The sequence below is a fragment of the Hippichthys cyanospilos genome, chromosome 2, assembly GCF_059441005.1.
Source record: "Hippichthys cyanospilos isolate Australia breed blue-spotted pipefish chromosome 2, RoL_Hcya_1.0, whole genome shotgun sequence".
Classification (NCBI taxonomy): Eukaryota; Metazoa; Chordata; class Actinopteri; order Syngnathiformes; family Syngnathidae; genus Hippichthys; species Hippichthys cyanospilos.
The window spans coordinates 25,845,650-25,862,828 of NC_142370.1; the positions used below are offsets into that span (position 1 = coordinate 25,845,650).

The 17,179-nt window shown below is 40.1% G+C and overlaps 2 protein-coding genes across 2 annotated transcripts; both read right to left on the reverse strand.

Moving 5' to 3' along the window:
• Window positions 1-3,595: 3,595 nt before the first annotated feature.
• Window positions 3,596-5,271, reverse strand: hoxc9a (homeobox C9a). Its single transcript, XM_088407700.1, has 2 exons — window positions 4,710-5,271; window positions 3,596-3,988 (listed from the first exon to the last, which is right to left on the reverse strand). The coding sequence occupies exons 1-2, from the start codon at window positions 5,269-5,271 to the stop codon at window positions 3,744-3,746; spliced, it is 807 nt and encodes a 268-aa protein (XP_088263826.1). The 3' UTR covers window positions 3,596-3,743.
• Window positions 5,272-11,529: 6,258 nt separating this feature from the next.
• On the reverse strand, window positions 11,530-15,562 carry LOC148428016 (homeobox protein Hox-C10a-like). Its single transcript, XM_088408197.1, has 2 exons — window positions 14,632-15,562; window positions 11,530-11,804 (listed from the first exon to the last, which is right to left on the reverse strand). The coding sequence occupies exons 1-2, from the start codon at window positions 15,311-15,313 to the stop codon at window positions 11,530-11,532; spliced, it is 957 nt and encodes a 318-aa protein (XP_088264323.1). The 5' UTR covers window positions 15,314-15,562.
• Window positions 15,563-17,179: the final 1,617 nt, after the last annotated feature.

A 17,179-nucleotide genomic window follows, 5' to 3' on the forward strand; every position in this document is an offset into this window, starting at 1 on the left:
CTGACCCACGAAGGGAATATCCCTCTAAATAAACGCTCGGGGATGCACCCACTCATCATAGCCCGCGTACGATATAATGCCATTTTTGGCGTTATACTTGACCTCCGGTGGGTTGTTGGAATGAACGATAAACACAATAATAACAAAGATTGCCCATAAATACCAAACGAAAAGCGCCACGAGTAGACGATGCACAGAAAACTACAACACAAGCCATTCAAGCACGAATAAACGGCGTTGAGAATACACAGTCCATACCAAAACAAGCCACAGAACATAAAGCCATAACAATGCGCACCAAGTGCTGGAACACAACAATAACCGAAGCTATTAATAGGAAGACGCTTACGCACATGAAAACACAAAATAAGAGCACGTAAATGACTTAGAGGGAGTACACAGCAAAGCACGCACAGTCCATGTGTAATCGAGTGAAGGGGGTATGCAGGGCAGCGCACACTTGCACCCGGCGCTGTAAAACACCGACACACGCAAATATAAACACGACCTATGAATAGTAGGTGCCACTCAATGACCCCGTAAAAGCCACAGAGGATAAATCTTCTCTCGCGTGGAAGAGTTCATAAAATTTTACACTGGATGTTTAGCTGCAATCAGCACTCGCGAGTCCCAGTTCAACGCTCGCATGGGCTCTCTCCCTCACGCTCTCCAAATATGCCAGTGTGCTTTTTGTCGGGCCACTAACGTTTTATACACACCGTCGTAAAATATGAAAGGCGCACAGGGCGAATTTATAGACATTTCACACTCAATAAATATGCAGATTGCCAATCACTACTGCTAACGCTGCGCTCGCGCACACACGTACATAATAATAATAATAATAATAATAATAATAATAATAATAATAATAATAATAATAATAATAATAATAATAATAATAATAATAATAATATTTGTTGTTATTATTATTATTATTATTATCATTATTATTATTGTTGTTGTTGTTGTTGTGGTTGTTGTTGTTGTTGTTGTACTTATATTTGAGTTATATCAAAAGGCATTTTTGCAGCTAACTAATTTATTTTTACGTTGTATTAGAAAATATTAATGTTTCTTCATTTTTTGTTTTAAAGTAGTCATTTAAACAATCTGAAAGATTGTTTGTACAATGTAAGATCATCAAAGAAAATCCCAATACAGAGATAAGGCGATCATTAATGTTTTCTATACATTACGTTTATTTGGGTTAAGAAGTCAATTTGTAACAAAGCACACAGTGTAATTCATGTACACTGGTATATAATGTGATTTTAAGTGTCCTTTTAAATGTATCAATACGCATTAAAATCATGCTCGAAGAGAAATGTTTTAATACATTCCGTAGTGGGCATTTTGGCATCCTTAATGAAATGCGACCGCCGCTAATGGGCGTCCTTATGTAGTCCCTTCATTTTTACAAGACAAGCCCCAAATAGTCATTCAGCAGAGGCTCTGGTGTTCAAAACGCGGAGCAACAGCGTCATCTAGCGCCCACTCCTTTGCCTATACCTGCTAACCTGGCTTGAGTCCACCAATCAGAAAACACTATATGGCGGGGACAACAAAATGTCCCCATTTGTTCAAATCACGTCAGAACGTCGCCATTTTGTTTGAATAGAAGCAACGTCAATTTACAAAATACGACCCACATTTTATCATGAGTGCTTTTCTGACACATTTAGACCTTGTTACGTATATTCATTGATGCACAACAACTACAGTATTGACTCTTTGCCCATCTAACGGTTGCTTAATAGGGCACTCATATGATGAAGTGCAGGGTGGGGGTGGGGCATTGCAGCTGGTCTGTGATACGGGCTAGGGTGGGTGAGAAAAGAGGGTTGGCGGGGTCTAGGCTCCACTAAAGGTGCGCACGACTCCTTTGAACGAGTCTTCCAGCTCCGACCATTAAAACCATAAAGTCATTTAGGCCAGACGTCTAGCCAGTCACTCGAGTTTGCTTTGTTGGTCTGCATTTGAGACAAACATCCAGCGTGGGGTTGTAAAAACGGCCTTTTTTGTGTGTGTCCGGGCGGAAATACACAGTATTGGGCTTTGGAAAGTGGAGCATCCTGTCTTTATTGTTCACCACAAAAAAGTTATTTTAGCCCTAGAAGACGGGAAGAAAATGCGACGATCACTCTCACATTCTGTGTACCATAATATCAAATCCTATTTTACAAATTTTCTACAGCCTTTAAATGCCGAAATCTTCCTAAATGTGCAGTGAAAAATTGGGTCAATTTATAAATTGCATCCCGACATTTGGGGTTGCTTGTTCGGCTACTGCATTACGTTTCTTTCGCCATAAACAACATCTCAAGGAAAACTTAGATGACTTGTATGAAAAAAACCATGAAAATATGTTTTTGGTTCAATTAGTACATTTCGTTGACAAAACTTTAAATTGTGAATTATGGACATTTATGAAAAAAGTGATAGGAAAAAAAGGAAAAAAAAGCAAGGAAGCTGCATATGCTCCAAAATAATAATTATGTCTTTAAGTGAGGTAAAATGCAAGGGAGAATTAAACTCGTATGTTTTCGTTATCAAACGTGAAAGCCGTTTTTAACATCAATTGTGTGTATGTATGTATGTATATATATATATATATATATATATATATATATATATATATATATATATATATATATATATATATATATATATATATATATATATATATATATATATATATATATATATATATATATATATATATATATATATATATATATATATATATATATATATACTTTAATTGACTTGTCCAACTTGAAAAATATCGAAGTGTAGTCAACATTATTAAAGGTAGATATTCAAGAACTTTGTGGTGATTAAAGTATCACTACAGTACCAATAGTAACCGTGGCCCTTTTATTTCCCATTGGTAGCTGAAAATATCGTAAAAAATATGATAAAAATAAAAATATTAATCAAGCTTTCAAAGAATCTTTTTCACACACACACTCAAACACACACATACAGGTAAATATACATGCATGTTTGTATGTTGCATATATATGCAGACAATAGTAGTCAAATTTATAATCAACACAGAATGCAAGTTGGGTGATAATGTTTATATTTGTAGATCTCTATCTACACTCTACATTTCACTTGTATAGAATATTACAGTCAAAAAAGGTACACAACATCTATCACAAAAAATATACAAACAAGACAGACATTCGCAGATGTTTTGAGCCTGTACAAAATATTCCACCTGCATCTTAAATTATGGACGCGTGAAACACGAAGGACTTCAAGTATTTTCTCACTTTGAAGCGGTATACGCTTCCAAATTGTACTTTTGTAAATTACCTTACAAAATACACACAAACACACGCACACACACACACATATATATATATATATATATATATATATATATATATATATATATATATATATATATATATATATATATATATATATATATATATACATATATATATATATATATATATATATATATATATATATATATATATATATACACACACACACACACACACACACACGCACACACATTTATGTGTAATTAAGTGTCAATGTTGGATTAGGTTTCTTAAAAAAAATACAAGGACACACAATTGCGTACAAAAATAACAAGCATCTAACAGTCTTGAAAATGGGATTTAAAATGAGTAAATAATAAATATAAAGAGGAAGGAGTCTGGCTGTATTAGTGTTGTCCATAGTGGTTGAAAATCATGTTAATCGGGGTTTCCTTGACATTATTGCTCCTTGCTGTCGCTTTTCTCTTTGTTCATTTTCTTCATCTTCATTCGCCGGTTCTGGAACCAGATTTTTACCTGCCTCTCGGTCAGGTTGAGGACCCGGGCCACCTCATATCGGCGGTCCCTGGTGAGGTACATATTGAACAAGAATTCCTTCTCCAGTTCCAGAGTCTGGTACTTTGTGTAAGGGCAGCGCTTCTTCCTGGTGGAGCGGGCGTGGATCCAATTTGCTACTGGGTTATCTGCAATAAAAACACACTGAATTAGCAAATCTGCTTTTAGCAAGTTGTCTTATAATGGCTTTTTTTATTTTGATTCCAAAGTCCTTCCGTGCGCTCCCCAAAGTATATTTGCTTCAAAGTGTCCTTAAATTGTGAGTAACACCATCGTAAAATACTCAATGTGCTTATTCGCTTTATTGGCCCATAAAGTAGCCCATAGTTCAAGCCTTTACAGGTCCTCGGCGAAACTCACCCAATGACATTCTTCAAGATGCGTGAATGACTTTTGTGAGTTATTTTAACGCGTGATCATCCACTAATTAGTGTTAGTTGCTGGAATTAATTCAAAAACATTGGGCTACCCCTCCATTATGCTAGGCCTAAAATGGTTGAAAGTAATACGGCTATCTAACCGCATGATTTGTACACCAAGCAGTGAAAATCCTGGAATCATTTCTTGTCTTTCTTTTTTATTGAAATACAAAAAACAAAAAACAAGCAGTCCAATGTGCGAATTTCTTGCATTAAAATTCAACATCTTGCTGCATGGTTCTAACATGAAGCACGTTTACAACCCCGTAAGGTTTTTATAGCCCCAGTATTATTAGCCAGTAGCGTTTGTCTTTTATAGTTCCTAAAGCTGCAGTGGAAAGGGGAGCAAGTGTATGATTTCACTTTACGGACGATGTCGTTACCAGGAAAAAAAGAAGCCCAGCGGGCTATGAAGGAAGATTGAACTTACTAGGGTCGAGTTCAGGCTTCTCCTCTTTATGTTTGCCAGCAGCCAGCAGCAGCTCGGGTTCGGGCGACGGAAGGCTCTGCAACGTCTTGTCCCGCATGTCCGACGACGAACAGTAGAGATAATCCGTGTAGGTCCGGCCACCGCTTCCCAAGCAATCGCCGGCTCTATGCTCCGGGAAGGCGTCGGGTTTCAAGCCGTAGTGCCTGCCGTTGCCCGTGTAGCCGTGGAAAGGCATCGCACCCGAGATGGGCTCCAGCCATGAGCGTACGTAGCGGGAGTCTGTGCCCAAGTGAGCCTGGTGGCTGTACGGATGGTAGACCACCGACGACTGCGACGGGGCCCAGGAGGTGGGGAACACCGCCGGCTTGGCGGCGAAGCTGCACGACGGATAGTCGCCGCAGTCCGGGACCAGAGACGTGGGACGTGGGCCGGAAGGGTGCGAGGAGGGAGCCGAGAAGCGAGTCGCGGCGGCTGCTGCCGCTGCTGCTGCCAGGACCTCGTCGGTGTCATGGCTGATCAGGGAGTCCACATAATAATTACTTATGTGCCCCGTGGTCGACATGTCGAAGCCTCCTTCGCTCGTTTACATGCATCCGATTATTATATGGCGTGTATGTGTACTTTTTTTTATCTGGCCATAGAACAATCAAGGCAGGTAATTATTTCGCCAAGCTCCGCTGCCTCCCATTGGCTGCGTCCGCGTCACGTGACTGTATTTACCCGACAAAAATTGTAAGGCGAATCAATGCGCCACTTACCGCGAGATAGCCGCACTTTAATCGTATAAAACAACTTAAATTCTTGGTTGTGGGCGTCATCGTAAAGGTACAATGGTAACTGTTGTGCCTTGTTCATTTTTGCGAGGGATAAACTATGCCGTGGGAGCGCTAATGGAGGATCTTTGTGCAGTCGCAGTGCAGATACATGCGCACACTGCGTATGGAACTGAGCCCGGCACTATTTAACGGTGTCATCAATCTCTGTCCGCGTGGGAAATCCTCCAGCTTGATATTGCAGTGAATATTATTATAAATTAAAGAAAAGCCTTAGGTGTTTTCCTTGCAAAAACGCCCATCTTTAGCAACTTTTTATGGGCAATTATGATATGCTGTGTTGTTTTTGTTTTGTTTGTTTTTTAACAAGGAGGGCGGTGTTGACAGCTCAACAGACAAGAGAGGATTCGTCAAAGTAGACGAAGGATGCGCACAATAAAAATTGCGCTGGTTTCAACGGGGCGCAACGACATTTCCTAAAATGGGGATCCGGGAGATAGCAGTGGAGAAGAGGGTCTCGACATTGTTGACAGGCAGCCCACAAGTGCGGCTATATTCCACATAGTGGCCGTTCATGTTTTAATGTCTGTCAATAAATTTTAACGACGACCATTTGATTGTTCATAAACGTGTCGTTAGTAAGTCAGCATCCCAGTCCCTCTCTTGACATAAAAACCGACGCAACTACTTGTGCGCATGTGAAGAACGCGCACACAGACAAACACACACACGCACATTTGCACAGGCCGCAGATAGTGCAGCTCAAAAAGAAGGCAAAAGGCGTGTTAGATTTAAAAAAAGCTATAAAACAATTTCGCAGTTGTTAATTTGCCTGCTTAATCCTGCAATATACTGACACTTAGCAGGACATGCAACAGCATTGCTGGTAAACGAATACGCAGCAATGCGGGCTGCAATTGGAATTACCGTGTCATTAAGTTTAATTTTAACTTTTGATCTCAAACGTTAATAGATCTGCTTTCAGGCGATCAGCGATCGGCTTATGCATGTAGGGACAGCTCATGGGTTTTGGACTCAATTGTGTATTAAGACATATAGGGCTACTATTTTTTGGGGGGGTGGAGGGGGGGGTGCTTTACATACGGGTCATGTCTTTGCTTAAAAATCCACACAAGCTGAATAAATACGCACAAATCTGAGTTGAATTCAGGTACGCGTATTACATCCTCCAAAAACGAAATGTATTTGTGGCCTAATCAATTACTGCATTTGGAATGATGCAACATAAAATATCGAAATATCAGCTAATTACAAACTATTCATGACGTGCTGAAGAAAATAAGAGCACTAATGAAAAATTATGGAGTCATTTTACGACAGCCAATAATCGTCTGTATGTTTGCAGTTGGGGTTTCATGTATTATGGAGTTCAGATTCAAGCACGAAATGTAAAAGGCCAGACAGCGTTGCTCGGAGTACAGGCGAAGTCAAATGTTTCACCAGATGTATGCGCTATAAATTCGCTTTCCTTCAGTAAGATCGTTTCAAAGTTTTAGTTAGTTTTTTTTTTTTTTTTTGGGGGGGGGGGGGGGGGGGGGCGTTGAAGGCCCACGTCTGTTTATTCTGCTGCTGTCATTAAACCTCTGGAGAGTGGTCATGCAATACCTGCACATTTGAGTACTCTTTTCTCTTTTTTGTATATGTGTTTAGTTTTAATCCATTGTTTAACATGTGTAACCTTTGTGTAGTTTTGTATCACCTTCAACCGATTTTTTTCTATTTCTGCAAATAAATTGATTACTTCACCATTTGTCGTTCATGTCTTCTAGTGTGACATATTCAAGATATTTCACATTCAAATTTCTTACTGATTCTGCGCTGCGTCTGCTTGCACGCATTGGTAATCTATGCACATGCTCAAAACGCTTGTCTTTCAAACATTTTGCTATGTTTGCCATCTTGTGCACAGTCAATTGCAGTGAGCGGTAAAGCAAGTTCATATTTATACTCGTACAAAGTACTACCATGCAGCATTTTATGGCCAAAAGGGATTTCGCCCAAATAAAAGAAAGCGAAAGATTTGCCTGATTTGGGTTGCTCTCGTAATCAATCGAACTGTTTACAACAATTTGTGGAATTCTTTGTGACACGGGATTAAGCCATATTCGAAACAGTACAGTTGCACAGCCGGAGTAAATACAACACATGTATACGTAAGTGTAAGATAATAGACAAGGATTCGACGTGCAGCGAGGAATGAGTATCATCGTTGGATATAAACAAATGTCCCCAAATTGCGTAGGTAGCCCTTTATTTTGAATCAATATTTTTAGGAGCATAAAAGGGCACGGAATTCAAAGAGTTTGTAAAATAAAGAATAAGATGCACTTGATAGTGATTATACTGTATTAGACATCCTTGTCCCTACAGACTCAAAGAAGTGACCAAACACAAATATGTTGACCTCGCGGAATGGCCTTGTATTGTATACCAAAAGAAATTATTATTATTATTATTATTATTATTATTATTATTATTATTATTATTATTATTATTATTATTATTATTATTATTATTATTATTATTATTATACAGCTTTTGTAGCCCAAAATCGTTTGAAAATATTAAAAAAATAATTAAAAAACAATCCCGTCACATTGTACGACGAATGTTGACCTACAGTACAGTTAGCAACACACACAATTATTATTTATTTGGGTTAAGTTGTTAACTGGTTTTCTCTAAACCCATTGTGTGTGTGTGTGTGTGTGTGTGTGTGTGTGTGTATGTATGTAAATAAATTAATAAAAAATAAACATATAACACACTATAAATATATGATTCTAACTACATATATATCTATACATGTATCTATCTATCTATCTATCTATCTATCTATCTATCTATATATATATATATATATATATATATATATATATATATATATATATATATATATATATATATATATATATATATATATATATATATATATATATATATATATATATATATATATGAGCTGCACAATAGAACTCACATGATTGTTTAACCTTCAAACAGTGTGCGCGTGTTTTGTGTGTGGTGGGTGTGTGAGTATGTGCGTGTGTGTTTGTTTCTGCATTTGGATGTGGCGTGATGTCCATTTTGTGCGTCCGTTTGAATGGTCTCCCCGTCACACCCCTACGAGGAGGAAGTGACCGTCGGAGGGCTTCATCTCCTGTGCTCCACTACAAAGTGAAAAGAAATGACTTTATGTTTATATGGTTTTAGGGGTAAGTGTTTGCGGCGCTGTAAAAGTCTTTGTCACTGATACATTCCAGGAGAAGACGGCCATTGAGCGGACTGAATGTAAGTGACTTTGGATTCCAGACTGTCCCCCTGCTTGCAGTATGCACTGCCGCCAGGGATTTTTTTATATCATTATACAACAAGAGCAGATGAAAGAGAGCAGTAAACACGCCGGCCTGCAGCCCCCGTGATGGCCAAAACACAACAAGCCAACTGCGTGGTTTTGATTAATTGCTGCGTGGACTCCATGCGCGCTTCTTTTTCCTGATATCTATTTTCACGCCATGTATACTCACTCACAGGACCATCCCAGTGAAGCAGAGGGACACAAGAAGTATGCCATGCCCACGTCTGTCTCCACGGGATTATGTCATAACCAAAGGATCATTTGTCTATTATATATATATATATATATATATATATATATATATATATATATATATATATATATATATATATATATATATATATATATATATATATATATATATATATATATATATATATATATATATATATGTGGGCTGCGTTATTAATGTTATCGTTCTTCTATGACACTTGTGTTGTAGTAGGATATGGCACTAATGACAAATTGCACATATAGTACGTTGGTACACTCGACATAGGTAATTTAATGTAAAATATGATATATTAGAAATTGGATGCAAGTGCAACGTAAATATTATTCTTTCAAAAGAACAATTTCCCCTTCAGCTGTGCCCGATAACAACAACAATACGGAATTATTCTGTAAAACAATAATTGTATAAAATGTTTGTGTGTATTTAATCGGAAAATGTTTGCTCGTCTACAGCAAGCATGCAAAATATTCTTGTATTTATTATTCTTCGCATCTCGGCTGGATATTGTATTTAAAATAGCTAATTTTACTTTGTTGGGATAGTAAATGATAAATATCTCTCTTTTTAATGCGCATTTGGAAGGGACGCACAACGACTGTCATTCGTTCAGCACCGGTGTGTTTACTTAAAAAATGTCCTGAGGAAACATGCCCATATAATGTTTCTTTCACCCGTGATTTCTTCAATGAATGTCAGCTCTCATGATACCGACGTTAAGTGTGCACATAAAAAGAAGCGGGTTGAACTGGAAGCCTTAGACATATTGATTTCTAATGTCCATCAATCCGTGCAGCCATGCATACATCTATTCGTCTATTAATGGCAGATGCCTTTTGTTTATGTCCTGTGTTTACTACATGCAACAAACAGCACGGAGGGGAAGAAATGAGCGCGCACGCGCGCACGCAAACACACGCACACACAAACACACACTCACAAAAGCTAAATATTCTGTTTTCAAATCCATTTTGTGGAAACCTAAGCGACTTAAAGGGGGCATTCGGATGAAATTCTGCCCTTGATGAAAACGAACTGACGTAATCAAGGCAGTTTCTTGTTGCCGAGTCAGGAAGCCAACCCCAACAACATGAAACTACCTAAACCACGCTTCAGCTGCGTGATAAAAGGGGTCAAAATCCACGAGGGGTGGGTGGGGGGCCAGTGGCACGAAGACAAAGGCAAGAATGGCAACAATAACGGCTGCACGAGAGCCCACAGGAAGGCTGCTTTCTTGGCAAATAGTCCAGCACTTTCGAACAGCACCAAATAATCCAAAACATCTAGCATACACAGAATAGCGGCCATTGGTTGTCAACGAGCAAACCAAAGCCTGCATGCATGTACAGTAAATATAATACTCGGCAGCACACACACTTCCATCATCATAAAGCATCAACCCACAGGCGTGCGTGTCTCCACAGCTGTCAACCAGCAAACACCCGCTGAGAGATAAATCCCACGCTTCTCCAACAGGAAATGAAAGCATTGAATTAAAGCTTAAAAAAAAAATGCAAACACAATTGTAAGAATAACAATAATACGATAAAATAATGAATCCTACCTTTACTTGGTCCAATCCACGTGTTCTCCTTGATGGGTGGTTAGACGTACTTCCTTTATGCTGTCCGTGCCGCTGATCCTCCATCTTTCTTTCTCCTCCATCTTTATTTCTCCCGGCCAAGAGTGGATTGTGCACTTTGCAGCCAACGCTGAGCGGATTCGCCCTCCTCCGCGCACGCACACCTTTTTAAGCGCATCTTTACTGCTGCGGCACATTATATTTGCAGATCATAAAATCCACCCCCAACGCTTTCCAGGGCGAAGCTGACATTAGATTTTTATGACCTTGACTTACTGTGGTCACCTGGATAATATTTAAATCAAGGTTATGGTCTCTCGCTTCTATTAAAAGTGGCCCGATGCTCTCAGCAGCACTTTGTCTCTCTCTCTCTCCCTCCCTTTCTTCAGCTCACTTTTTGTTCGCAGGGACAAGTTGCTCCCCTGCATGCGTGTGTTGTTTTGACACGTTCTTGCCGTGACGTGACGTAGCTGCATGCGTGGGCACCTGGTGCACGTGCACAGCTGGACGCTTGCGCGTCATCCCCACACAATATCATTCTCCGGGTTTGTTCATTTCCAACAGTGTTTCACTTGATGCTTTTAAGAATTTGTCCTCGGGCACGCCTCCGTGTGTGTGTAGGTGTGTGTGTACGTGTGTGTGTGTGTGTGTGTGGGTGTGTGTATGTGTTTGTGTGTGTGTGTGTGTGTGTGTGTTTGCAGGCGTGTGTGACTGTGTGTTTGCGTGTACGTGTGTGTGCGTGTACGTGTGTGTCCAGATGAAGTTGATGAATGATTGAATGGTTCTACGTGGTGTGTATGGATATGTGTGCTTTTGTGTATATGTGAGTGTGTGGGTGCATGCATGTGGCTGTTTCAGACGTAATGGTAGACGGCGCCATGCTCCCTATGGCGGTTCTCCCTGCTGAGCTTCTTGAGCTTCATGCGTCTGTTCTGGAACCAGATCTTGACCTGTCTGTCGGTCAGGTTGATACTCCGGCTGATCTCCAGGCGGCGCTCGCGGGACAGATACATGTTGAACAAGAACTCTTTCTCCAGCTCCAGCGTCTGGTGCTTGGTGTAAGGACAGCGCTTCTTGCGGCCGCTTTTGGCCTTCAACCAGCTTCCGGTTGCCTTCTCCGCCGAAAAATCTGCCCATGCAGAAACAAAGGCAGGCAATCAATCAGTCTGTCTGCCTGTCTTGGGTATTTGTCTGTCCTGAGTGTCTGTCTGTGTGTCTGCCTGCCTGTTTGTCTGTAACATCTGTCTGGCTATCTATATAGCTATCTTTCTATAAATCGTGTACACGCGTATCAAGATGTAAGTGTGTGTGCGCACCCCCGCTTTTATGTATATGAGTGCACTGGGTGTTCGCTGTGGACTGCATTCTTTTCTTTAAGAAGCATTTCGTTTAAATATAATATTGACGAAATGAGAAAAAAAGACCTTCCCCCCCAAGCCCAATACACATGCACACACATCGAATGGATATACTGTATGTCGGTCTGTCCCTTCGTTGGCCGATGCAATCATCAGAAAATGTGCGTGGTTTTTCTTGCTATCAGTCATGCTAAATGCTTTTGTGAACGATAATAAACATCCAAACAGATCAGTGAATGCCACACATGTATTGTAAAAGCAGAATAACGAAAATATCATATATAGTAATATGCGTAAAAGATCAAAACGCCTGTTTTAACTGGTATTTATATCATCTATCTGTCAAACTAATGCAGTGATCCTCGAACAGAGGTGTGTTAAATTTTACCAAGGCTTTTACAGGTCTCAACCAATATAAAGTAATGCATTGTAATACCTTGCAAAGGGTGTTTTCAAATTAAGAGATAATGAATTGAAACATAAAGAAATTTGCTGCTAAAATGTGGAATAGCCTCTCCCTTGCAGAACCAGGTGTGCCATTAATTTGTTTTACAGTATCTTCAGGAGTTGTTGAATGTAATGTGCCTAGCGCTCATGCAACAGATAATTAACCAAATTCAGCTCCAAATGTTCACATACGGATGATACAGCGCAGTCTTGGAAACGTTTGGATGAAAAATAATAAACAAAATGTGGGTAAAAAAAAAAATCCAAAAAAAATTTTAAAAAATAAACGATGACCACGGAAACATTTGGCCAAATTGACGTTACAAAAAAAAATCATTATTTGTTTCTTTCTATTTTTCGTTTTTTTGTTTAGTTCAAAACAATTCACAGACGTGGGTCAATTTGAGTCAAATATTGGGCTGGAGCTTTATCGACCTCGACCCATAGATGTTTTTTTTTTTTTTTTTTTTCACCATTTCAAGGCAACTTTTTCTAACTTTTTCTCACTATCCAAAACTACTTTTCTGTTCAGGGTGTATTGAGAGGGAAAAATATTTCACAGGGGGGAACATTAGAAAAAAAAAGTTTGCGAGCCACTGGTGTGACATGCCATTTGTCTGTTTGAGCATCGTGTGGTTATTTAGGCGTTTAAATGAAGTACTGTATATCTATATCTGTGTCAACAAAGCGGTATAGAAACATGTTCATTGACTCCTCTGCAGTGTTCTCTAGAAAAGAGAGAGAGGGGGAGAGAGGGAGAGAGAGAGCGATAGAGGGAGAGAGGGAGAGTGAAGAGGGGCTTTGCAGAAAAATCAGAAGAATGTTTTATACATCAAACACATGTAGTTCTAACCTGCTTGAGCTATCGGGTATGTACACGCACATACATCTACTGCAAGTCAACAATATTATTATTATTATATAATTATTATTATTATTATTATTATTATTATTATTATTATTATTATTATTATTATTATTATTATTATCATTAATCCATCCTTCCATGCATTCTCTATAGCCGCTTATCCTCAGGGTCGCAGGCTTGCTGGTGCCTATCCCAACTGACCACAGTAGGTTAAGGATATTGCCCGTACTGGCTGCTATTATCATTATTACGTTCCAGCACTGACAACAATCAAACTACAACATTATTGACAATTAAATAGTTACGCATATAGATAAGCTCCCTTTTAGACAGATGAACATACTTTCTGCAACAATTACCTCAGTTTTCAGTGTAATTAGTTCAAATTATAATTAAGCACGCAAAGGCGCCTTCAATGAGGTTGTTTGACTATCGATGTTGGACCTCAGACTCTCGTAAAGGTTAATGACTTTGGTTACTTAGAGCCAACTATATTTTGCAAAGATTATCTCTTCTAAAAACCAAAATATAACAACTGAAGGTCTCGCAAAACAAGACATGTAAAAGAAAGGGAGGGGCGTCGAAGGGGAAAACGACACACATTTCATTACCAGATATGCACGCGCGTGCACACACAACACAGTCACACACACTCACAAGAATATACTTTTGCACACAGACCCACACCAGAGTTTAAAAATAATACACACACACGCACACACACACAAAACACACGTTCAAAGAATGCAACATACAGCTGTAAAACGATTGACTACTGAGAGAATATGCAAATTTAATTAGTAATATATTATAAATGTCCTGCAGTTCTTTTTGTTCAAAAAACGACAATTGTAAAGAGGCCGTGCGGTAGCGAAGGTTCACCTGAAATAATTAAGTTGTAGAGCTGGAATGAAATAGTGTGTTGTGGCTGCAGCGCAACAGTCTCAAACGTTGGCCGTGAGGTTTTTTTTTTTCTTTCGTTTTAAATAAACCAAAGCGCCGTGATTTTGTAATTGATAATAATAAAGTTGTCACTTTTTATGTTGACGGCACAATTTAGAAGTGTAAACGATGACAGTTTAAAGTATTCCTAGGTGGACGAATGAGATAGCGTTTGGTGTTTATATCATGATAAGTGCTCTTCTCTCATTGCCACATTATTGTAAACGCGTTAATGCCCCGGGCTGTGAGAGAAGCACGAAGTCTGTGTTGTTAGGGGATCTCGTACACCAATCTCGGGACCGGTGTGAGGGGGGGTGAAATCCAGTCAAATACTGGTGTACCTTTGAATTCGACATCCGAGTCATCTGAGCAGCTGTCACTCTTGGCCTTCTGCTTCCAGCCCTCTCCGTCGTCAACCACAAGGCTCGCCTCCCTCGCGCTCTGCCGGCCCGAGCTCTGTTCGGCCGCCGTGGTCAAGTGAGCGAACGACAATCGGGAGGAAGGCGGCTGATCATCGGACCGATGCCGCCCCTCGGCTTCGTACACCTGGAAGGAGCCGCTCGCCTGGGGCCCACAGCTATTGTCCCCCAGCCGGATATAGACGGCCGGCTCTGTTGTGTCTTTGCTCTTATTGCTGTCACCCGGATAGCGGCCACAAAACGCCTCCTCTTTGACATTGCACGGTTGTAAACACGAGGCAACAGGTTGCGAGTCCCCCACGGACTTGGAGCCTGGGCTCCATGCGGCAAGCTGCGCGGGCAGGTAGGGCCTCTCGTGGAAGCTGCCAAGCGGGAGCCCTTCCGCCGGTAGTCGGTCAGCAGCAGCTGCAGCCTCCGCCTTGGAGAGGGAAGACGGGGCCACCTTGTCCTGCACGCTTCTCCCTCCGGTGTAGCTGTAGTCCGCGGCGGTCTGGATGAACATCCCGGGCCCGCCGGAGTAAGCGTCACCCCGGTACGATGATGGTCCTCCCATCAAGGAATCCATCAGGAAGTTTCCAGCCGCTATGTTGTTGGGACATGACATTTTTTTTTCAACCCCACTGGTGGATTCTTCCGACAGAATAAGGACAGTAGGATGCTGACATCTTTTGGGGAGGAGGGGGTGCAAAAAAATATATCAGGAACATAATTATGGATGCTGGGAGACGTGGTCATGTGATTTTCAAGACCAATCGCGGCGTGAAAGTGGCCTTGATTCTCCAGACTGCTGTGACGTCAGCGCGGTCAAGTTGGGAAAGGTGAGGCATCATTGGTGGAGCAAGAGCGACATCCAGTGGCCACTTGTGGGCCAGCGCTGCGAGGCCGGGGGTTGGCAAACAAAGGCGGTTTGCTCAGACTGACAGCAGTTTCCACTCTAACTACGTGGCTTTTGCTTCCATTTCTTTGCATTCAAGTTCAAAACGTTTGATTTTCAGAAAGATTCCCCGTAAGGGCCGTGCTTCCAAAGGACTAGGCTACCGAAACTTGATGAAAACGACTGAACTATGTTGCCAAATTGCTTGTTTGTTTTATTGTTTTTTCGTGTGTTTGTTATGTATTTGGTCACCGAAAGGATGAGGTAAGGATTCGATTTAGAGAGTGAACACGTAACCTTTCTGCAGGCTACCTAAAATATTAATACAGAAAAAGTAGAACAAGGAGATTTCGGCTTACTTCTATGTTTAAATGTGAGTGCTAAGTACACATCATGTAATTCACTAATTGTCCGAATGCTTATCATTTATTCGGTTTTGTTTTTTGTTTTGTTTTTTGCTCTATAGTCAAGTTGCATTGTTCATCACCAATTAATATCAGTCATATTTCTACGGTCATTTTTTTACAATGTCAATGTAACCATTTATTTAACGTTCGGCTATGTTGTTTAATAAACAAATACAAACGGTGCATAAATATTTTTTTTAATTCTCTTGCGTAATAATTTACCGCAAATGCTATTGATATTATGTTGTTTGCTGTTGACCTCGTTTTACAACCACGGAGATATTTCACAAAACATCTCATATTATTGAGATCTATTGTTTATTTGTTTTGCATTATTTTTTTGCTGTGATTGAAAAAAGTAATTTCAATCTGGCGGTGATCGTCTCCTTTTCAATAATCCTTTTATTTGGAGCCGTATAGGAATCGAAAATAATTCTACAAAATATTTGCACTGCTTTTTCGTGTTTTGTTCGCATTGAATCACATTCTTTGGTTTCATTTACTCAAGATGGCATAATAATTTTGGAAGAGAAACGGGTTAGCGATTTGTCGACGCAGTGTGGTGCATGTGTGGTGGCTTCAAGTGAACACCCCGCTGCTCTTCGTTTAATCTGCCGAGATTAGTCCAGCATGTTAAACAATGTGGTTAGCACATAATGCCATGCATAGGAAAACAACGCCTCCCGTCTTGGACAGACTCTGCAGCTACTCGGAATATGTAAGCGCCGTGTAATTTGTCAGTTTGATCTAAATCTACGATTATTAAAAGTTACTTGTCTGCTAATACAATTACAGTGGCAGACCGAAAGAACGGGCTGCACTAGTTTAACATAAACATATGCGGGCGCCACGCAGATGAAGACTAATTTTTTCGTATTTGTTTTACTTACATTAATTTTTACATGCATCTCAACGGTTTAACATGATCATTGTAAAATAAACGCTTGAAGAGAAAATAAATATTGACTTTTTTCTATGGTTGTTTCTGTATGTTTACCTGTGTTTGTTCACGCGCGCGTGTGTGTGTGTCTTTGTGTGCGTGTGAATGCGAAACGAATCATAAAGCCAGATATTTACACATCTAATTTTGACCAGAGACAGAAATAAGTAATCGCATACAAAACACACACAGACACCCACGCAGAGTAAACTTGCACACAGTATGGCAAATCCACTCCTTGTCTGCAAG

Excerpts from the sequence above, each read along its gene's own strand:
- hoxc9a (XM_088407700.1), bottom strand. The coding sequence starts at position 5,271 with ATGTCGACCACGGGGCACATAAGTAATTATTATGTGGACTCCCTGATC. Across the intron at positions 3,989-4,709 it reads GAAGCCTGAACTCGACCCTA|ATAACCCAGTAGCAAATTGG; the intron begins GTAAGTTCAATC and ends TTTTTATTGCAG.
- LOC148428016 (XM_088408197.1), bottom strand. The coding sequence starts at position 15,313 with ATGTCATGTCCCAACAACATAGCGGCTGGAAACTTCCTGATGGATTCC. Across the intron at positions 11,805-14,631 it reads CTCGGATGTCGAATTCAAAG|ATTTTTCGGCGGAGAAGGCA; the intron begins GTACACCAGTAT and ends CTGCATGGGCAG.